A 22,833-nucleotide genomic window follows, 5' to 3' on the forward strand; every position below is an offset into this window, starting at 1 on the left:
CTCCTTGCCCTAGCCTCACGTCTGATGCCACAGGTGTTCACAGGCAGGATTTTTAATTAGATGGGGTTGGGTCAGAGAGGCCCAGCCCTTTCTAGAAGCCCTGTAGGATTCTGCACACAAGTGCAAAGGACAGTAGGGCGGCCTCATGAAGCTAAATAAGGGCTGGACTGGGCTACATGTGACTTCTCCACTCTCCATCGGGGTAGGGACACCTAGGGAGAGTTCTGCCCACTGTCTACAGCCTTCCTCTCCTCGGAGACTATGCCTTTCTTCCTTGAGTCCAGCTCAGATAGGGTTTGCAGAACAATCCAGCTGGGAATGTGATACTCGATCCATCTCTGCCTGCATTCTCTGTATCAGATATCCCTGGATCCCTGATCCAGGGTTCGGATCTGGTCTAATTCTATAAGAGTCTGTTCAGACTTGGGCAAGACTGTTGGGTCTCGGGGAGGGCTGAGCTGTGGAAGCATTGACAAGTTCCCCCGATTCCTGTGGATGCCTGGGTCTCTCCATCTACTCCTTTCTCCTGAGACATAATGTCTCATTGCCCACCCCGTCCCCTTGCTCCCAGGGAACAACTGAACTGAAGTGTTTCTGGTCAGTGTGCTAATGTCAAGGGCAGGAGGGCAGAGCCTTTGGCTCAGTCTCAGTGAACTCTGCACATGGTCTGCAGACCTAAGTTTTGGAAGATATACGACCAGGGGAGATGGTCAGAATACTGAATGACAAAATGAGGATTCAAAGGATTTGAGCCGGCTAAGGTGTGGGATAAATCAAGTCAGATAAATAGGAATCGGGATAAATGCTAATTTCGGCATTTTGGTCCAAAAACAAACTGTCCATCCACATGCAGAATGAGGGAGATGTGGCAGATGCTTTAGGGAGAGGTAGTTAGTGAGCATATGGGTTCTGAAGCCACAGGGACTTAACTTCTCAGTTTCCAAAGTTCAAGGGAAGGTGTTTAAATTTGCATAAGTCCGTTTGCATTTCATTTTCTAGCAGGGACCCAAGCAGACTTTTTTTTTTCACTTGACATCTATGGTGAAGACCAGATCTTTTGGAGGCTCACAGAAGTGGGTAGCACATTGCCCCATATTCATTCATTAGTCCATTTATTCCAGCCTTTGTGCAATCCCTCGTTTATTCCAGTCTGGTAAGGAGCACCAAAGGCAAAACAGAAACTTACAACACACCACAATGGGTGCTTCATTTTACAATAGGGTGGGCGCACACTTCTACCCAAGAGGGCGCGTGGGGGGTGGGGGTACAGCTTGGTGAAGTTCCAGGAAGATTTTGTGAAAGACTTGAAACCTGAGCTGGCAATGGCAGGAGTATTCGGAGAAAATTGGGGGATCGAGGATGAGGGGAGGGCATGGCAGGCCCAGGAAACAACGGCATAGACAAACGTACAGTGTGGGTCTCAGAGTGTAGTCTGGGGGTCCCCGTGAGGCTCTGAGCCCCATGTAGGGACAGCGCAAGGTCAAAACTACTTTTGTTATAAAACTAAGGCATGGTTTGCCTTTTTACTCTCGTTCTTCCACCGTGTACAGAGGAGTTTTCCAGAGGTTCCATGATGTGTGATATCCTAACAGACAATGCAGAGTCAGATATGAGACTCCAAGCTGCCTTTGATTGAGCCAGACGTTAAAGAGATTTGCAAAACTGTAAAACAGTGCCTTCTTGTCACTAAATTGTCTTGCTTTGGAAAAAGGTTATTTTTTAAATTTATTTTTAAAGATTTATTTATTTGAGAGAGAGAGAGAGAGCACACAGGTGAATGGGGGGAGAGGCGGGGGGAGAGAATCTCAAGCAGACTCCCCGCTAAGCAGGGAGCCCCACCAGGGGCTCAGATCAAAACCTGAGCTGAAACCAAGAGACGGATGCTTCACTGACTGAGCCACCCAGGTGCACCCAGAAAAAGTTTATTTTTAATAAAAAACGTGTTATTTATGTTAACTTACATTCATTATTGTTACTTTTTAAAACATTTTTTTAAAAATTTAGGGACGCCTGGGTGGGTCAGTCATTAAGCATCTGCCTTCGGCTCAGGTCATGATCCCAGGGTCCTGGGATCGAGCCCTGCATCGGGCTCCCTGCTCAGCGGGGAGCCTGCTTCTCTCTCTGCCTGCCTCTCTCTCTCTCTCTCTCTGACAAATAAATAAATAAAATCTTTTAAAAAAATTTAATAAATACTTTAAAAATGTCTCAATTTAAATTTCCAACATGGCCAATATGGATAGATACAATCCCACATGCATAAAAGCTCTTTGGGGTCTTTATTTTCAATAGAGTGAGGGGGTCCTAAGACCAAAGCACTGAGAGCCACCGGTGTGGAGGCAGGCCCCCAGGGCACAGGCAAACCATCAGAGAGCTGCAAGCGTCTGGAGTTTCAGCGTGTGGACAGTGCCACGTGAGAGGCAGCCAGGCGGGATCGTGGTGGGCTACGTACCTCGCCAGAGGGCCAAGTGTCTAGTAGACACTGGCAGAGAAAGAGCGTCATTGGAAGAAGTTGGGGACAGTATTATCTGGAGTTCCATGTGTTTCTGATTTTTGTGCCTAGCTTCCAATCACTCCCTCACCACTCTCCCCAGCAGGGCTGTTTAGGTAGGGGCTGCTTTGGGCTTACTAAGTTGCACACCTGCCCTCTGGTGGCCAGATAGCACAATGACGCCTTCCCCCAGCTCTAACAGCTATTTGGGGAGTAGGAGCCCTTGGGTCCTGAGGCTGAGGTCTGGACGAGGGGCCAAGGAGACCCTCTGGCGTGAGTCCAGAGGGCTCAGCAAGGATGAGTGGTCAGAGGATGGGAGCAATGTCAACTCCTAACGAAAACTTACTTGATCATCCCTCCACTCTGAAGCCTAGTAATGATGCTGCCCAGCATTTCTGAGTCATGGCTTCGTCCAGGTAGTGGGGTTGGTTTTTTACACAGATTATATCACAACAACAAACCCAGAAGGAGGCACCATTTTGTTGCTATTCTATAGGTGAAAATTCTGAGGCTCAAAAATGGTAAGTAAATTGCCCAAGTTCCCACAGGGCCAGGAGGATGACCCAACCGTTTATGACATTGAGTGATCTACTTGCCATCTACTTGGTGGCTTCTGCTTGCGCTGCTGGGGGATGCTCTGTCTGTAGGGCTGTCTTCTCCTCTTGGACTGCACCTTTCTTGGGGGCAGTGACTGTCTTATTCACCTCTGTATTTCCCGCACTGAGCTCAGTGCTTGTGCTTGAACGCACTAAAGGACTGCACAACCAGGATGGACCTCAGAGGGAAGCTGGAGCCAGCACGGAAGGTGACCAGAGGCAGAAGAGCTCCGTCTTGGGGGGCCCTTAGCTAAGGTGTGTCAGATTCTCCACCCCCCGCCCCACCTGCTGTGATTCCAGAGACAGCCTGGGAAGCCAGAGAGCAGGTCCCTTGTCCATCCTGCTTGGTCCCCCAACATGAGGAGACAGAAACAGCACCGGGTGTCTCCAGCGGCGGGGAGTCAGGACCTTGCTGGATCTCAGCCACCTTCACGGAGAGAGAGAGGGGCGGGAGCCAGAGATAGAGGGAGGACAAGGGAAGACGGGAGCCGGAGATAGAGGGAGGACAGGGGAAGACGGGAGCCGGAGATAGAGGGAGGACAGGGGAAGAGGCCAAGCAAGTAGCTCCAGCCTGTCCCTGTAGGGCAGTAACACCACCTAGTGGTGAAGTTCAAAATGATTTAGGAAAAAAGCACTAGATCGTCCGTAGCTGGGGAGAGGCGGGGAACACCATCCTCTGGAGGGAGCTCTTGGGACTATTGGGGTCCCCCTCCAGAGAGCCAAAGGGCAGGGCCTGGAAGCCTTCTGGCCGTTCCCCAAGGCAGAGCAGCCCACTCTGAAAAGCCCCGCCTGGTTGTACAAACTGTAAAGATAAACACACCCCCAGCCCTACCTGCCCTTGGCTGAAAAGAGCCACCCAGCTCAAGGTCCTGTCAAGGTCACACTCTCTTCCTGGGGACTGGCCTGCATCCAATGACTAGCTGATGCAAGAATAAAAAAGCCGTCTTCCTCACCTCAACTTGGGGCCACGTGAAGGGTCATCCCAGTTTCAGAACTGCCCATCAGGGTTAGCTGAGACGGTGGTGGGATCACACTGCAGCCCGACTTCTCCCTCTCCCTGACCCACTTGCTTCCCTACCACAGAAGCTGGTGATCCTGAGACCTCTCTACTTCATGCTGCATTTCAGAGTCAGCTTCCTGGGGACCCGACTAGCCACACTCTCTCGTATATCCTGTATGTAACCTGTCTGAATATGGAGATTCAAAGCACCCCTCCGGAGCAGGGACCCCCACCAACCACTGCTTCTCACCCCCTGTGCACAGACTGCCCCGGCAGCCTCACAGGCTTCTTGCCTACCCTGAGTACTGATCACCGACAGGACATGGGCAGGAGGAGACCTCCCCTTGGCCACGCTGGGAGACAGACCCACCCTGCGACAGCCTCCGACCGGTTTACGCCACATAAAGCTCTGAGCTATCAACCCCACGGCCTCTGCTTTTCCTTTTTGTCTCTTTTAAGGAGCAGACCTATTCACAGCAGCCCCATTACAGCCTTGCCTGGGGTAAAGGGAGGATGTTTCCTTTATAGCTTCTACGAAAAGCTAGAGTTTAGGGGCGCCTGGGTGGCTCAGTCATTAAGCGTCTGCCTTCAGCTCTGGTCATGATCCCCGGGTCCTGGGATCGAGCCCCGCATCGGGCTCCCTGCTCAGCGGGAAGCCTGCTTCTCCCTCTCCCACTCCCCCTGCTTGTGTTCCTGTTCTCGCTGTGTCTCTCTCTGTCAAATAAATAAATAAAATCTTAAAAAAAAAAAAAAAAAGAAAGAAAAGCAGAGTTTAGTAGAGTGGCTATCTGCCCAACAGATCAACAGAAGCCTGTCATCCACAATTAGTACCAGATAAGAACGCCTTGCGTAGACCAGCACTGTCCAATAGAGTTTCGTGCAGCCAGGGAAATGTTCTGAGTCTGGACTGTTCATTCCCGTAGCCCTGGGGCTATTGAGCCCTGGAAATGTGGCTAGTGCCACTGAAGAGCTAAATGTTTCCTTTTATTTACTTTTAATGAATTTCTTTTTTTTTTTTTAAGATTTTTTTATTTCTTTATCCTAACCCTAAGGTCTTTTGGGGGTGCCTTCCTCTCAGCTTATGGTAACACACAGCCTTGGAGATCCTGTATTCCTCTAGTTCATCCATAAAATGCTAAATCAGATTCTCCTAACAGTTTTCAAGACCTTCCTCTTCACACTTCTCCAGCCAGAGACATGCCCATTTATGCAGCTGTTGACTTCCTTCTCGAAGCTCATTCATCTTTCATGACAAAATAGCCCTTGGCCTCTATCCCCGATTCTTCTACTACCATCTCATCTCGTGGTGACACACTACAGCCTTTCGTCTGAAATCTTTACAGATACTTCTGAAAAATTAAAGTAAATCACACCTACGTGTTTCCAGACTAACCTATTTATCCTAAAATAAATGCACTGGTTGCGCATGATTTCCCCGTTCACAGAGCGCGGTGCTGTGGCTTTGGTTGGGTCTTTTTGCTTGCTGCATTTAGGGGTGCTGCCTTTATCACACACCTCACTTCCTTGGGGAACGGAGTGGGGTGCATCAGTTCCTCTGGGTCCCTTGGGAGTCCGTTTAGGCACAGGAGACCTTTGCAATTCTCCAAGTCACCGACACAGCATTTTGAATATGAGGCACATTTTTGTCAACAGTGGCCTGGTTCTCGTTCTTGAGGGTCTCAGGTAAGAGCCGCACTGGATTGGACCCAACACATGTGACCCCCTGCTTTCTGCTGACGAGACTGTTATCTGTCATTTGTCAGGCTCCTCAACTCAGTTGGAGGCAGACTAGTGCAGCAGTTAATGAATGGCTTCCGGCCAGCTGCCGAGGGTTCAAATCCTATCTCCGGGCGAGTTACCCCTCTGTCAGATGGGGTTCATAGCAGCCCAGCTCCCCTGGGGTCCAAGTTGGTTTGCATAAGATTTATTTACAGCAGTACTTGCCGCAAAGTACATGCTACGTAAGTATAAGCTCATTTTATTACCATAAGCAAAGCTTTCTTCATTTGTTTATTTAACAAATTTCTGGCAACTTGATATTCTCTTTGGAAATCCCTGAGGAAGCACTCTGTAAAGCCTTCTTTTGCTCCTTTATTCCTTTCCCCTGATCTGTCTTACATTCCGACCTTCTCTGTTGGGAGGACCCCACTTGCTTCCAGTTAACCCCGCAGATGGATTTTCCCATCTCCCAGAATCTTGCGTCTTTGGCATCTAGGTGTGCACTTTCCAGCATTTCCAATAATATGCTTTAAACATTTTAGACTTATAAATGTCTACCTTCATTCTCTCATTCTAAAATAGAAGAGATGATAATATTTTCTCCCACTCCGGTCCTGGGAAACCTCACTTTTCCTCCTGTCTTCTCCTCCCCCACTCCTAGACTGCCCTTCGGTAGTGAGCTGGTGTGTGGGCCCCAGGGCTGAGGAGCTGGTGTTTCCAGGGTGTCCAGTGGGGTGCCCTGGAGAAGGCAGGGCCAGAGGGAGAACTGGGAAGGTGGAAACATTACAAAGACAAATGCACTTTATTGATAAGGCAACAGCATTATACAGAGCTGAGGCAGAGACCCCGTCTGGCCAGGGCCACACTGGGGCAGGGGGTTCTGATTCACATTGAGACACAGGCTGAGGTGTCCCTCCTCCTCCTCCTGATGGGTCAGCAGGGTGACAACTCAGGGAAGGAACGCAGGGGTCCAGGATCTAGATTTGCTGTCTAAAATCTAGACCCTCCCCTAGGGGACTAGGGCAGCCTTCGGAGGGTGGGGGGCGGGAAATGGGGTCTGAGCACAAGTGTGGTGTAGTGAATAGAGCACTGGGCGGGGAGTCCATAGACCAGGCCCATCCCTGGAGCTCTTTCTAACCAGCCGTCTGAGCTAGGGGGGCCCACACCCTCCGCCAAGGGTCAGGTTTTCTTTAGCAAGGAAGTTAACTAGTGTAGCGATTTTTAAGCCTTTTTTTTCCCCACTGACTAGCATGCTAGACCAGTGTCTTCTGCAGCTAAAATCCAAGAAGGGCCTCTCCCTAATTCGTGAAATAACAGCAAAGACAATAACGATAGCTGATGTATAGAATTTTTTTACAATGTAAGTTTTCCCCCCATAAATATCTCCTCATCAGTGGTGCCTACTACCTGCTACATTAGAATGTGGTAAAAAAAATGGAGTCTGATTCTGAAAACAACTCCTAGCTAATAAATGTCAACCTTGGCCATATCGAAGGTACTGTGCCGTGAGAAACGGGGCTGTCAGAGGTTTCTCCACCAGCAGAAACACCGGGGCCCAGGGGACGCGGACAGTGCTCACAGAGGAAGGCTCACTGCTCCCGGGGTCCTCAGAGAACAGCGAGGGAAGGTGGAGGCAGCATCCGACCGACAGGAGCTCCTCCCCAGTGAGACACCGAATGAGCCGCGTTCCCCGAACTCAAGCAACCATCTGAGAGACGCTCTCTGACTCCTGGAGGGAGCCCCTCCGCAGTGGCCCCACACACCTACAACTCACTCACCGGAGGACCCCACCCCAGGGGAAACAGAGTGAGAGTTCCCACCTCCCGGGTTGGACCGACTATGGAAGGGAAAATGGAGTTGGCAGTTAAGTACCCCCCACCCCTTCTGAATTTGGGGTGCTGGAGTGAGAATAAGAAGCGAACCAGCCCCACATGACTCCACCCCTGCATGCTCCCCCGGCCTAGCCACGCGAGGCCAGCCTGCTCTCCCTCCACCCACAGCGAGGTGTTGGAGCACTAGCTCCTGGGTCCCTGGGGGACGGCAGTCTTGGAACTACACCTAGATGGGCCCCCCGGGAGGCCAGGGCCTGGGCTGTTGGGGTCTGAGGTTCTTCTCTTCCATCCCACCTTGCTAGGTGGAAAAGAAGTGGCACTGCGGGTGAGCAGAGGGGCACTGCTTCTCCAGGCCGTGGGGGATTTGGGAGAGTGCGCCCATCTCAGGGTCACCCTCCACTGTCCCAGGGTGAGGCCCCTCTAGCACCCACGGCCACTGGTTCTCTCTCTCCTGAGTGGGAGGTAAGGGACTGGCAGGGTGAGGATGAGGATGCTGCTGGGCATTTCTCTGCAACCTGGGGGCAATTCCGTCTTGCCACGTAGATCGTCGCAAGGGGAGTTCTGGCTTCCACCAACCTCTCAGATCCAGGTCAAGGAGCCATGGGCTTGGAGACAGGGACAACTGTGGCCACCATCTACCACTCTCCTGTGAGGCTGGGTTTGCCCGTCCCCCACTTCCTGGGCCCTGCTCTCCTCCCTCCTTGGGCCTCTCGGCGGGTGGGTTCTGGGCTAGTGGTCCCTGCCGTGGGGTGAAAGCCCGCCTGACCATCGCTACTTCGGGAAGAATGTCACCATAGCAATGGGATGAAGGTGGGCACTGATGTGTTAGGCGAGTGCCATTTGGCCAACAGAGGTGGGTGAGGGGGGAGGTGTGACCTTTGTCACCGTGTGTTTGGTCATCCTTGGCAGTGAGTATCCTACACAGGCCAGGGCTGGGAAGGCAAAGGGAGAGGGCCCCATCGTGGCACGAAACAGCACAGACTGGCAGCAGGATGGGATGGGGGGCGAGGGGAGGGGGTTGTGGCGAGTTATTCATCGTGGGTGGGGCAGCGGGAAGGAGAGCCCACTCGGCTCTGGGTGTCCGGGCCGGGCATGGTGGGGAGGTGCGGGTATCTCTGTCCCTGAGGAATGGGCGCGTTTCTCGTGCCTCACTGTTCCCTCAGCAGCAACCAGGGGCCACTTTTGGAGCCGTTGGGCCATCCCTGGGTGAGGCCCCACCTTCACCATCTGCCCTCTGCCCCCACTTGAGTTTCTTGGTCAAATAAACAGCAACTCCTCATGACTGAGGTTTCAAGGAATGTGGGCAGCCTGTGGCCGGCAGGAAGGGGAGACCTGCTGTTAGGTCGCGCAGGAGACCCGGTGGGCTGGCTGGGGAGGGGAGGTGCGGGAGGAGGGGCTGGGCTCCGGAGGGGGCGGGGAGGCCTGCGGGGCAGCAGCGGGCCCCAGGCCAGGGCACAAGGCCCCCGAGGAGCAGCCCCGCCCAGGGGCCCGGGCAGGCTGGCCTAGTCAGGAAATCTCATTGCCAAACACCTCCAGCACGAGGGGTGTGAGCTTCATGCTGCACTCGGGCTGGAAGGAGAGGCAGCGGTACTGCTTGGAGTGCTCCTCATTGAGGCTACGCAGGTCAGCCAGCTTCTGGATCATCTTGGCGTAGAGCAGGTGGCTGCCCGGGGGCGGGTGGCGGCAGCGGATGTAGGTCTGCAGTGTGTTGGACAGGCGGTCCTGGATGGCCTCAACCAGGGCAGCATCCTGCACCCCGGGACGGTCTGGGCGCACAGGGAGACGGGAGGAGAAGGCACAAGAGCTCTGAGCCAGGTCCCTTAATAGTCCATCTCCCCAGGACCCCTATGCCCAGACAGACACCCAACCTCAGCATCCTCCTAGGTCACCCCTGTATGGCTGCTGACCTGTGACACCACAGTCCCCCCTAAAGCCTCTCAACCATTTCCCCTTGCATTTCGGATCAAGTGTCCTAGGTCCCATCCGGCCCTGTCTCCAGCTCAACTCTCTCCCTCCATCTCTAGGCTCCATGTTCCCATGAGTAAACTGATGTGCCGTGCTCTCTGGCCTCCACTCTTCACATTTGTGTTCCCTCTGTCTGGAACTTAGCTCTTGTGTCTTTGCTTCTTACTGATCCCTCAGGTAACAGCTTAAAAGATCTTCCTCAAGAGGGCCATTCCCGATGACCCCCTACCTCCATTCCCCAGACTGCATCAGGTTCTCTCCTTCTATTATACCCTGCTATAGTATCAGACACTTATTTTTAAAACTTTCATCACATTAAAATCAGTCATTAAATAGTAATTGCTTAATGTCTCCTCCTACAGTTCACGGAAGAGAAGTCTGTGTCCTGTTTGCTGCTAAATCCCAATGCCCAGCACAGCGCCTGATATCTAGTAGGTGCTCAATAAATCATTACTGAGTGTAGGAAGGAATGAATGAGTGAATGCTGGCTGGGCAGGGGGAAGGGAGCCCACGTTCCTTCCGTGGGTCCTCAGCTCAACCCTGATCAGAGGCTGTTTGTTTGTTCCCTCAACATAGGTAGAGGCAGGGCTGCCCCCCCTTAGGCCTCATCACTAATATAGCATCCCCAAGATCACAATAACCTCCTTCTGAGCCTCTCTCTCTCTTCCCACCCCAACAGACAGAAGAGCTCAGGGTCACAGCACACTGCCTCCAAAATCCGTCGGGTAAGCTTCCGAGGCAGAAGCGTCTGTAAGCCCCAAGTTTTTCTACCCTACCCCACAGGTGATCTCAAGTGTCAGCAAAGTTCAGTCCAGTTCACACAAGAGCAGAACCTGAATACTGGGGACATCCAGACCTGTCTATGGCCCGAGAAACCCCATTTATCTGGTTCCTCAGAGTCCCACCTATGAATCACCTATGGTCTCAGGGCCAAAGGCAGTGAAGGACCTCTCAACATACACATATCATATGGGCTGTGCAAACCCAGCAAAGTGGGTATTTCCTTGTCTCTCTTTCCTTTTGCTCCCTCCTCCCTCCAGACTGCCCTGCTGGCCTTCAGCTGGGCTTAGTGCTTCATGTTCCCCCTTCCCAGGTCCCCACTGCTAGGCCCCATACCTGGGGAGACGATGCAGATGGCCATGAGTAGGACATGCTCCTCCTCGTGCAAGTTCAGCTTCTTCAGCCCCACCTGGAACTTGATGAGGGGCTCAATCAGCTCCAGGCTGTGTCCAGCTATGAGACAGATGGCCAGATGCTGTGCGCAGAACTGAGGAGCTGCCTACCCAAACCACCCCACCCCACCTCCAACCCTGACTGGGCCTGCCTCTCACCCTTCTCACCCTGTTGCTGCCTAGCCCCCTCCGATGCACCTGATCGGGGCCCATGACCCCAGGAAGGGCAGAGCCAGAGTCTAGGAGCAGAGGATGGGGTGGAGGTGGGGCCTGAACGTACCTTTGGCCACATCACTGACGCGGTACTTGTAGTCCTCGCTGCCACAGGTCCAGGACATGTCGTCCATGATGAAGGACTGGTTGGAGCGCAACATGATGACCTCGATGGCACTTGACTTCAGCAGCACAATCTGGTCATCAGAAGTGAGGTCTCTGCCAGGGAGGGCAGGGAGGAGCCAGGTTACTGGTCAAGAATTTCAAGTCACGCAAATCACTGTAGCATTTTGACAGGCGCCTGCCAGGTGACCAGCATGTGCCCTGGGTCCTTCGCTGAAGAGCTGGTGGTCTGATCGGAAAGGAAAAAAACTGTTTCCCTGAGGGAGAACATCTCAAGACTGTGATTGTGCACCAAGGCTGGAAGTAAATGAGCTCAGTTACTAAGGCAGGGAAAACCCAGGGACTTACCAGGGTCCCCAGGCCTAAGTGGCCAGAGCTATTAGGGGCAGGAAGAAGAGCCTGGGGGAGCTCTCAGGGTTAGAGCATGAATGCAGAGGTCAGCAAGTGTATGGCCACAGTCATCTTCTACACCTCTCATGCCTTCTTTTCCTCCCTTTCCTGTCCTCTGGTCCTTCCCAGAAGTAAAGCTCAGCCAACTCTGTCTCCAGGACATCTCTTGAGCCCTTGACCTCCTTTCCACTACCATCAGGACTGTTCTGGTTCAGAGCTCCATCATCTTTTTCAGTTGCCTCTTATTAGAACTCTGGAACCAAGTCTCTCTCGGGTCTCTCCTCCATGGTGCTTACGGCTCCTGCAGGGAGACATTGCCTGGGCTCAGAACCACTTTCCTGACTCTCAACCCACTCAGCAGCAAGCCCATGCTCCATCCCTTAGCTCCAACCTGTCTTTCCAGCCCACTTCCCTTCACAAACTCCACCAACCCTCCATTCTCGCAACTTCACACTGCTCCACAGTGTCGTGTGTTCTTACACCAGCTTGCCTTTGGGCATGTGACAGCTTCAGCCAAGAATGCCTTGCTTCTACTGCTCCACCTCACCTTCCTGACTCTGAACCTGGTGAGGTCTCCCTCGGAGACCCCCCCATTACCTTCTGTAGGATTAGAACCATTTCTTCACAGCCTGCAGCTTGCACTCCTACTTTGCCCTTCCCCTTTCAGCTCTGCTCTTAACGTGCTTGTCTGTGGCTCTGAACAGGCAAGCTCCTTGAGGGCCAGCACCACTTCCCAATTCCCTCAGTGTTGCCCGCACAATGATTATTGAACCCTGAGCACAACAAGGTCAATAAATATGTGCTGATGAGTCAAGAGGCCAATGACTAGTTCCACTATTCTGAGTCATGAGCTGGGCTTGCCTGAACAATGACAAGGAAAAAGCAGCACCCACAGATCAACTTGCTTCCAGTTTTCTCTCCTTTTCTCTTCCTGACTACATTTCCACCTGGATATCTCATGGAAGGGCTGCCGCCCTCTCCCATGGCTGTACTTTGGTACATGGAGAGGTGGGAGGCAGATGTTGACGGACGGAGAGTTCTGTATCAGCAGGTGATAGATGATGGCTAGGATGGCCGCAAAGGGTCTACATTGAAAACAATCTCGGGCGCCTGGGTGGCTCAGTTGGTTAAGCGACTGCCTTCGGCTCGGGTCATGATCCTGGAGTCCCAGGATCGAGTCCCACATCGGGCTCCCTGCTCGGCGGAGAGTCTGCTTCTCCCTCTGACCCTCCTCCCTCTCGTGCTCTCTGTCTCTCATTCTCTCTCTCTCGCAAATAAATAAATAAAATCTTTAAGAAAAAAAAAAAGAAAAAAAAAAGAAAACAATCTCAAAGTGCTCGAGTTGGAAGGCCCCCCTTAGAGGCTATGTGATCCATTTCCTTCTTCAGCATTCCCTACAGATGCAGGGTATTTCTGGGGCCAGGATACTTGAGGTCTCTGGATCTAGCCATGAGGTTGTTAACTCCAGGGTTAATAGCTTCTTCTATTGAGCTACACCCACAGGATGACACACTCATCCACTGCTTGTCATTCTGTCCTCTCAAGGAACACAGAACTAGACTTCTCCATTAGCCATGGGGCATCTTTTAACCATTTAAAGAAAGTTACCATGAGCCCCTGCCTCTTCTCCAGGACAGACAGCCCTGATGACATGGTGCCTAGACATCTCACCACCTTGCCACTTTTCTCTCGATGCTCAGTACACATTTTAAAAATAAAAACTAATGCCTCATTTTAGTTTTAACTAATTATACAATAAAAGATACTCATTATGAAATCTTTGCAAAACACAGAAAAAATATAAAAGCAAATAAAAATTGTTCATAAACACAATGACCATTTTGGTCTATTTCCTTCCTATCTTTTTTTAAATGCAAATCTCTCTCTCTCTCTCTTTTAAATTTATTTATTTGTGAGAGAGAGAGAGAGAGAAAAAGAGAGCACACACCTGTGGACAGAAGAAGAGAATCCTCAAGCAGACCCCCTGCTGAGTGTGGAGCCTGTCTTGGGGCTCAATCTCAGGACCCACGAGATCATGACCTGAGCAGAAACCGAGTCGGATGCCAACCGACTGAGCCACCCAGATGAGCCGCAAATCTCTCTTTTTCAAACATACTTGAGTTCATGGTAATTCTGTGTCCCACTTCCTACATCATGAGCAATTCTTTGGCCCAGTCCACAGCGAGTTGCATAAAATTACATCTTACCAACATGCTATAAGTTATTTAATCAGTCTCCCATCCACCTATCTCGGGACATTTTGGTTGCTTCTAACTTTTGCCATTATAAGTAATTCTGTGAGGCATTTCTTTGTACATAACCTTTTGTTCAATGCCCCATTTGAAGTGGATGGCCGGAAGTGAACTTGCCAGAGAGATTTCAGGGGCACCTCTCCTATTGTGATCCAGGCACGTGGCTCCTATGAAAGCAAACCTAGAATGACCTCAGATTATGGCCAGAAACCCAGGGATTTTCTAACTGCAAGTCACAGCCAGAAGAGGGGATGGTGGCAGGTGGGGGACAGGTGGAAATGAAGGGGAAATCGGTAAGAGAGCTCTTTCCTGCTGACAGGCACCAGGTCAGGCTCTATGCCTCCTCCCCGGACCTGTGTAATATCTATATCCCCTGATTAGTTTCCATACTGGTGGCCGGCTGCTTCTGGGCACCTGGGGGGTGCTCTGGAGACAAGCGGCTGTCTGGTTGTCCCCGCCCCCAGGCAGAGCCCAGCCCCTCCTCTCCTGCATTCCCACAGTACCTCCAGCAGACCTCTCTTGGTTCTTATCTCTTCACCGCAATTGTCTCATGTCTATCTCTTCCGTCAGACACTGAGCCCTGGAGGTCAGGAACTCTGTCCTAGTCAACTTGTATCCTTCACAGTTTATGGAAAAAAGCTATTTGTTACATAAATGAGCAAGTGAAGACAGAGGAGAGGACATGGGTGGAGGGAGACACGCTATGGCCTCAGGCCTCTGACCCAGGAAGGAGCCCCTGGGAATAGAAATGACAGTGAGGTCAAAGGTCTTTCTCCCAGAGGGCTGGGCTTCGGCTGGTTTGGCCTGGTCCGTCTTACCCCTCTCTTGGCAATGAAACCTGGGGGTCCTTGGTTCTCAGGTCCAAGTTGGCTCCTGGCCATTTGGATGCTGCTCCTGATTTCACTTCCTCCATGCCTTTCTTTCTTTCTTTTTTTTTTTAAAGATTTTATTTATTTGCGAGAGAGAGAATGAGAGACAGAGAGCATGAGAGGGAGGAGGGTCAGAGGGAGAAGCAGACTCCCTGCTGAGCAGGGAGCCCGATGCAGGACTCGATCCCCGGACTCCAGGATCATGACCTGAGCGGAAGGCAGTCGCTTAACCAACTGAGCCACCCAGGCGCCCCGCCTTTCTTTCTTTCTTAAAAGATTTTATTTATTTATTTGACAGAGAGAGAGAACACAAGCAGGGGGAGGGGTTGCAGGGGAGGGAGAAGCAGGCTCCCCGCTGAGCAGGGAGCCCGATGTGGGGCTTGATCCCAGGACCTTGGGACCATGACCTGAGCTGAAGGCAGATGCTCAACCCAGGCAGCCCACCTCCAGGTGAAGCGCTGAAGGCGAGAGATTTGTGGGGTGCAGAGGGAGAGGCTGAGGAGGGGAGGTGGGAAGCAGGAGCAGGGCCAAGGCACACCACAGTGCAGTTCACACCCAGCATGGCCTATTCAGTCCTGCCCCACTTTGGTCCCATGCCTGCACTGGAGTCTCAGCCTGCCCCCTCCAACCCCCCCCCCCCCGCGGCCCCGCACTCACCCACACAGAAGTCTCATCCTGCCCTCCCCACACCCTCCACCCTTGCCTACAGGCAGCAGGATCAAAGCCACCAGGGACATAGCCACTGTTCTCTCACTTCTGGGAAAAACAGAACCCCTAAACACAGAAACCAGCAGAGCTGGAGAGCTGTGGGGCTGGCCCCACCTGGGGCCCACCAGAGCTGGGGCTCTGGCCTCTGTCTAGGCTCGGTGTCACCTCTGTCCAGTCACAGAGAGTATCCCCATCAGTGGCCCCCCACCCACAGAGCTCTTGGCCAGGCTGCTCCCTTTATACTGGGACACCTTCCATTCTGAGATTTCCTAAGTCACTCTGAAGAGAGAGAAGCCAACCCAAGCATGTGCAGGATCAATGTAACCGATCTGGGATCAGTAGCTGGATCAACTCAGTGTCTGTTCCTATATAACTTACTTGGGCCATGACTGCGCGGCTAGACTGGGGAACCGGGGAAAATGAGGCTGGGTATGGGAGGAAGGGGGCAGACTACAACTCATCCTTGGAGAGAGACATTAAGGGTGGGCTCATGCTATTTGTGTCAGAGAATATGTGGCAAGGGTAACCAAGGACATGGGAGAAAAATGGGATTTTGGTTTACTCACTACAGGGTGCTGCGTTGAGGTCATCTGGTTAAGTAAATGTCCTTTTTTAAGGACAGTTTTGCCATGTGTGCCATCCCAGCCACCACTTAGAATCAGCAAACCCGAGCATCTGGACGGAGCTTCAGGGGCCCTGTGCCCCAGCTCCCCACCAGGCTAGGAAAGACGACCCCTGCACAAGTGAGGACTGCTCTCTGGAGCTGGGACAGAAGCCGGGTGCTACTGCGCATCCTTCAGCACCCTGAGGTGTTTTTGTCTCTAGCTATTTACACCAAACAAGACTTTGGAACAGCCCGAGTTTGCAAACACTAACTTGAAGAGTGTGGGAGGGAGCTGGAACTTGGGCTAAGAGGAATGTGTTGTCAGCTCCAAGGAAAGGCTCTGGAGGGTAAGTCCCAGGCCCAGCGCGACACGGCACTCACAGGTGACACTCCTGCTGGATGCCACAGTGGCCTTGGCTCCTTCCGCAACCAAAATGTGTGGTGCGGTAGGGGCATCTCAAGGGTGTCTCGATGCGGTAAGCGAGTTTGATGTTTTCTCTTCTTTACGATTTTCACACGAATTCCCATGGAAGAGGACAGGAGAGCCCCCGGTCTCTGAGCTGCTGAGAGGCATAAGATCACACAGAGCCAGCTATCTCAGGGCAGACACAAACTGGGAAGAACTGGGCTGGGCGGTCCGAATTATCACCATGTAGCTGTCAGTGAGGTCATTGAGACAGTGACCGATGGCTTCCTTGCACGGCAGAGAGATTCACGAAACAATAACTAGCACGTCACATTAGTTCCCATTCAGAGCTAGCCAAGGTCAAATAATTTGGGGCTCCCAGAATTGCAGCACTGAATCTGAGCATTGGCATCTGGAAAGCACTCAGAAGCCCCTTCTGCTGGCAACTGCAAATACTGCTCCTTGACCTGAGGCCAACAGTAATTGCTAGTGATTTCTTTCTTTCTCTTTCTCAACCGCATTGTATATGTATCGTATGGCAATGCTCCCAATGATATAAATAATGTGTCAATATTGATATAACTACCTCCCGACATTCTACTAAAAGCATCTACACTCTCTTACTTTAAGAATATTTAATGCTGCACGGCTATGTAAATAGAAGCATATGAGCCGTTATTACCAAAACAAGAAAACAGTTGAATGAAATTTGCATCAATGAATCTATAACAGACGATCTTTACTCCAGTAGAACTCCTTACATGTATATGTTTTGGCAAAGGTCTCAGTATGGTTAGGAAAATGCCTTTTCACAGAAATTTGGGTGATGGAGGCCCAGGTTATGTGTTCCAGGAAACCTGTCTCCCTCTGGGATCCCTAAATTATTTCACAAGTCCACTTGCACAACCCTTTCTCCTCTCTATCACTTCATTTTGGTTTCAGATTAGGGTGTGGAGGGTTAATGGAGGTTTAATTTAAAGGGTTAACATGAGGATTAGACCCAAGCCAGCTGGAGTGCACACGGCAGTGAACTTGGAATTCTAGACCTTGGCTCTCACACATACTGGCTCCAGCACTAGAAAACAATCCTGGCTGGCCACTGAACCTCTCTGGGCTTCTGTTCTGTCATCCAGAAACTGGGGGGGGGGGGGGGGGGGGACACGGATGGATTTCTCTTCTAGCGCGGGCCTGCTGGGTAATGTAGATGGGTCGTACTTCCCAGAGATTCTGACCTAGGAGACCTCAGGTAGAGTCTGGGTCTCTATTTTAGGAAGCAGTGGATTGGTGACCTCCAGGCCTTCTTCTAGCTCAGTCTAGGAGTCTGACTCTTCTTACCTGAACCCTGGAATCATCTTGGCAAAGCCGATGACCTTTTGGATGCTGTAACTGACCAGGTCAGCCAGATGGGGCAGCATGGAGAGCTGGGATAGGTCCAGGGTCAGAGAAGAGTCATCTGAGTCTTCTTCCCTCAGATCCAGATTGGAGAAGCTGGTTGGCTCTATCACATCTGGGGAAGGATGAGGAGAGAGAAAGAGCTACTTAAGGATACTTGAGCCAGATGCCTTCCTGCTTGGCCCTGTGAGGACCTCCCGTGCCCTTGCCGCAGGGCTAGCCAGGAATGCCATAGTGACGGCCTCTCTCCAAGGTCACTCTTCAGCCCAGGCTTTCCTCTAGGACTCCCCCTGGCTTTTCTTTCAAGCAGAGCAAGGCAGTACAATCAAAGATCAGAGATACTCCAAGAAATGAGATTTCCTGGAGCCATGATTTTATAGACCACCTGTTTCTAATGACCTCAAATCAAAGATGAATTTGGAATCAATGAACTTATGGAAAACAATGTTCAACCTCACTAGTGATCAAAGAACCACAGAGTAGAACATCTAGGCTTTTCACCTATAAACTAGAAACAAATATGTTTAAATGTGGATGCCAGTGTCAAGGAATTAGGCAACCCTTGTGCCATGGGGTACTAAAGGAAGCATAAATTTGTGCAAGTAATTTGGAGAGCTATTTGACAGTAGGCATCAGAAGCCTATGATGATGTATATTCTTTGACCAGTAACCCCACTTCCATAAATTCATCATAAGGAAAAAAAATCTGGAATAAGGGCAAATATTTAGCCACAAGCATACTGTTATCTTAATGAAAAGCTGGAACATAATCTAGATTAGATATGTTATTGTACATTCATACCCCAGAATACTAATCAGCCTTTAAGCATATATTCCATAAGCATATTGATGACATGAAAATATGATATGATGTACTGTTAAAAGAAAAAAGCAAGTTACCAGATTGTGTATAGCATAATTCCACTTGGAAATATACATATGCATTTAAAGAAAAAAAAGAGATGGGAAAGAGATACATCACAGTGTTAACAGTGATTACCTTTGGGTAGTAGGTTTAAAGATTTTACATATATAAAAATACATATTTATTTTATATATATTATTTAGCTTATATTTTCTGAATGCCCACAGTAAACATGTATTACCTTTGCTTAATATTTTTAAATTAAAGGGATGCCTGGGTGGCTCAGTCATTAAGCGTCTGCCTTCAGCTCAAGTCATGATCCTAGAGTCCTGGGATCAAGCCCTGCATAAGGCTCCCTGCTTAGCCAGGAGCCTGCTTCTCCCTCTCCCACTCCCCCTGCTTGTGTTCCCTCTCTAGCTGTCTCTCTCTCTTTGTGTCAAATAAATAAATAAAATCTTTAAAAAATATTTTTAAATTAAAAATGTTAACTAGTTTGAATCTTATTTATTTATTTATTAAATTAAGTAATTTCTATGCCCAACGTGGGGCTCGAATTCATGACCCTGAGATCAAGAACTGCATGCTATGTCAACTGAGCCAGCCAGGTGTTCCTTTAAATCAATATATGCTATATTGAACTTAACATTGGTGGGGCTGAGCACCTCATATCAATTAACCTATGAGGGTATCAAAACTATTAAATAATACGGAATTATTAAAAGCTAAATGTATAACATGCAGACTGATCCTCATCGATGCAAATAAATACCCCACCAATTGGAAAGAGCAACAAAGTAAGGAGAGAAAATTAACACTTGGGGAGCACCTGGGTGGCTCAGTCAGTTAAGCATCTGCCTTTGGCTCGGGTCATGATCCCAGGGTCCTGGGATCGAGTCCCACATCGGGCTCCCTGCTGAACAGGGAGCCTGCTTCTTCCTCTGCCCCTGCCCCCCACTCATGCTCTTGCTTGCTCTCTCTCTCTCTCTCTCAAATGAATAAATAAAAAAAAAAATCTTAAAAAAAAAAAAGAAAATTAACACTTGGGAAGAATCCCTATAAGACGAGGGGCTCAAAGGGTCAATCTCTGCAATGGTCATTGCTTCTCTTTAGTCCCTGACCACCTCCCTCCTGTCACTCCTGGGTGGGTAGACACCATGTCTGGCTCCACTGCCATCCTTGTCCAGCTGACACGGAGACCCCTCCCACCTCTTGGGGATCTGGGCCCAGATCCATCAGTAAGTACAGAAGTACCGTATCTGAGGGTTCTAGTTCCCCAGAGGGAAGGGGTTTTCCCATCCTGCTGAGGGTAGCAGGGCTGGGTGAGAGGCAGAGGGATGAAGGACAGGGGGAGGGGGAGGATGGAGCAGGAAGATGAAGAAGAAGGTGGAAAAGGACCATAAGAAGGAAAGCAAGGATGAGCTGGAGATGATGAGTCCTCCGGTGCTGTGGTGATCCCCCAGAGCTCAGGGTGGGGTGAAAGTAGGCTGCAATGGGACCTACATGTTCTCCCTCCATTCCAAATGTCACCTTCTAGGCTCTGATGACTATAGTTAATGATACACTTTTGTATATTTGAAAGTTGCTAAGAGAGTAGATCTTAAAAGTTCTTAGCGCAATGAAATTAAAAACTTTGTAACTCTGAGAGATGATGGATAGTAGCTATACTTATTGTGGTAATCATTTTGCAATATATACATGTATCAAATTATTATGTTGCATACGTGAAACGAATACAATGTTCTATGTCAATTATATCTCAATAGAACTGGAAAAAAAACAAAAACAGAACCCCCCAAAAGGCCCAGGCTCAAAATACCCTTTAAAGGAACCAGGTTACCCACAGGGAGGAAGGCAGGAGCAGAAGCCTGGCATGGAGGAAAGAGCAGGGACTCTGCAGACAGACCCTGCCCGGCCAGACCCCAGCCTGGCCTCTTCCCCAGCATGAGCCCTTCAGCTAGTTAGCGCTCTTCCGTAAAAACAAGGTGGGGGGGGGGGCGGTGTTCTGAGGACACTGTGTGGCACACAGTATGAAAGTGTTACCTTCCCATCCACAGCCAAGGACAGGTGGGCTGTGGAAGCTCTGGGGTCTTCTCCCACCGCTGGGCTCACTGGGGGCATGCATCGACTCACCTAGAGAGGCTGTGTAGTTATCTGAGCAGGAAGAAGAGGAGTCCCCAGAGATGCTGGGCGTGTGGAGGGAGGAGGGCCTCGAGGAATGGCTCCCTCCATACCCATCCGCGCGAACTGGAGGCTGGAAGGGAGAGATGGAGTATCAGAAGCTCACGTTGGGGGCCACTCTCCTACCTTGTCCCCGATCTCTGACAGGAGTGGCTTCGAGGCAGGCCTGCGGGAGGGGGAGGCCTTCCCCATTCCAGAGCAGCCTCTACCCCTGCCCTGGGTCTGGCTGGCCGTGGCCCTCCGTCCCCACTCCCACGCCCCGGCCCCAGCTGCGGCTCTTCACTCCGCAGCTCATCCTTCCCGGCCAGCCAGGGAGCGGACGTACCCGGAACTGGGTGAAGTCGGCATAGGTGGGGTCGTAGGTCTTGTGGTGGGCATCCAGCAGGATGGCGATGATGCGTTGCTGCTCCTCAGATAGCCTGGGCCGCAGGCTGTCCCTCAAGGCTTCCTCCTCCTTCCGCTTCAGTATCATCTCCCGCTTCCGCTGCACCTCCTCATCCGTCAGGATGACTGTGGGGCAGGAAGGGGGATGTCGGGGGGGCGGGGCCTGCAGCTCCTCCGAGAAACCTCCCTCCAGGTGCTAAAGGCAAAAGGTGCGAGGGGCTCACAGGGTGGGGGGGGGGCGCTTCCTGCCATGGGGGACTCCGAGCCCACCATATGGATGGAAAACTGGGTTTCTACTGAAAAGGCAGGTGCATGAGACTGGAGGAAAAGGGATCTGAGAGGTGGGATGGTCAGGCCTTATTAGTGCGTCTGGGTTCTCAGGAGCAAGTGATCAGACTCTGGGCAAACTGTTTGAACTCTTTGGGCTTTTGTCATCTCATTAATCAAACAAGCAGTTTGCTCCATTAAAACCTCTTCTAAGGTCCTTTGTGGTTCCTTCCTCCAGAAAGCGTGGGTATGTGGGGTGGCAGAGCGACAACACTGACCTTGGAGGATGGCTGTTTTGAGAACTGAATGCATGGGTAACACAGAGCAGCTGCTTATTAGATGTCAAGCCCTGTCTTTCTCCCTCAGATATTTGCCCATGATCTTGACGGAGACATGGGGTGGGGGGAAGAAGGGCGAGAGTCACTGTGTGGCCAGTCCCAGTGTCGGAAGCTAGGAGATGCTGAAAGAGCCTTCTACATGGGCATTCCCACGTCCAAGTTTCCAGGCATGGAACTCGGGCGTCTAATCTACTCTGACCAACTTAGCAAGACTCTGCATCTTTGGTTCTCTGCAAAACAACCCCTCCTCCAGCCTGTCCAGTCTTGAAAGTTCTGCCCAGGGAAGTTTCTGAGCCCTCTAAAAGTCCCAAAGATAACACCTCAAAGCCCTCGCTTGCAGCCCTCTCCAGCCGCTAGCCCGCGTGTCTGACGACAGGGAGACCCTAGGCCACCGTCGTGGGGCGGTGTGGGGGCTTCTGGGGTGGCGCCCACCTCACCGCGCTGGGCAGCTGCCGAGGAGGGCGAGGCTGTGAGCAGGGATGCCTGGCACGGCAGCCGGGCAAACAGACCTCCTGGCCGGGGCTTGCCGAGTGCTGACGGCAGGAGTGGGCACTGGGGCCCTTGGCCTGTAGCTACTTGCTCAACTGCGCTGCTGTTGCCAGCGCTTCTGCCCACAGAACTGGGGAGTTTCACAAGAGCGGGGAAAGCAACCAGAACCCCAGGATGGGTGGGTTCCGGGCTTCAAGAGAGGCCCACTGGCCCCAGACCCCTCAGGTGGGCGGAGAGTGAAAGAAGCTGGCAGGAGGTGGAGGGAGAGCCTATGGGGTGCGGGTGGATGGGGAGTGGGCAACCAGAGCCTCCGGCACAGCAGGAAGGGAGGCCTGTGGCAAAGGATGGCAAGTTCCCTCCACAGCTGAGGTAAGCCCTACTAAAAGGAGGCCTGGAGGAGGCCACGCCCAGCTGACTGACTCACCTGCCCAGAAAGCTGCCAGCCCTCTCCCACAGTGGGTGTCTGCTCAGACCCCAAGAGGTCAAGCGGGTTAGAAAAGGAAGGAGCAGGGAGCTTTGCGTTGAAGGCAGGGTGTGGGGCCCTCGCCTGGGGAATCCAAGATTAGGGGTCTGGTCTTTCCTG

The 22,833-nt window shown here is 51.5% G+C and overlaps 1 protein-coding gene and 1 long non-coding RNA gene across 2 annotated transcripts in view; one reads left to right on the forward strand and one right to left on the reverse strand.

The window, feature by feature from the left end:
- Positions 1-22,833, forward strand: part of LOC144382367 (uncharacterized) — a 422,766-nt gene that overhangs the window by 323,108 nt on the left and 76,825 nt on the right. The gene's annotated exons all lie outside the window — the stretch shown is intronic.
- Positions 6,583-22,833, reverse strand: part of VDR (vitamin D receptor) — a 55,624-nt gene continuing 39,373 nt past the window's right edge. The window contains exons 4-9 of the mRNA XM_036099343.2: positions 21,098-21,282; positions 20,725-20,845; positions 17,673-17,844; positions 11,053-11,204; positions 10,717-10,833; positions 6,583-9,401 (exon numbers count right to left, since the gene is read on the reverse strand). Of these exons, the coding sequence (XP_035955236.1) occupies positions 9,142-9,401; positions 10,717-10,833; positions 11,053-11,204; positions 17,673-17,844; positions 20,725-20,845; positions 21,098-21,282 (1,007 nt within the window). The 3' untranslated portion in view covers positions 6,583-9,141. The remainder of the gene's footprint in view (positions 9,402-10,716; positions 10,834-11,052; positions 11,205-17,672; positions 17,845-20,724; positions 20,846-21,097; positions 21,283-22,833) is intronic.

This window comes from Halichoerus grypus, chromosome 6 (genome assembly GCF_964656455.1).
Source record: "Halichoerus grypus chromosome 6, mHalGry1.hap1.1, whole genome shotgun sequence".
NCBI lineage: Eukaryota > Metazoa > Chordata > Mammalia > Carnivora > Phocidae > Halichoerus > Halichoerus grypus.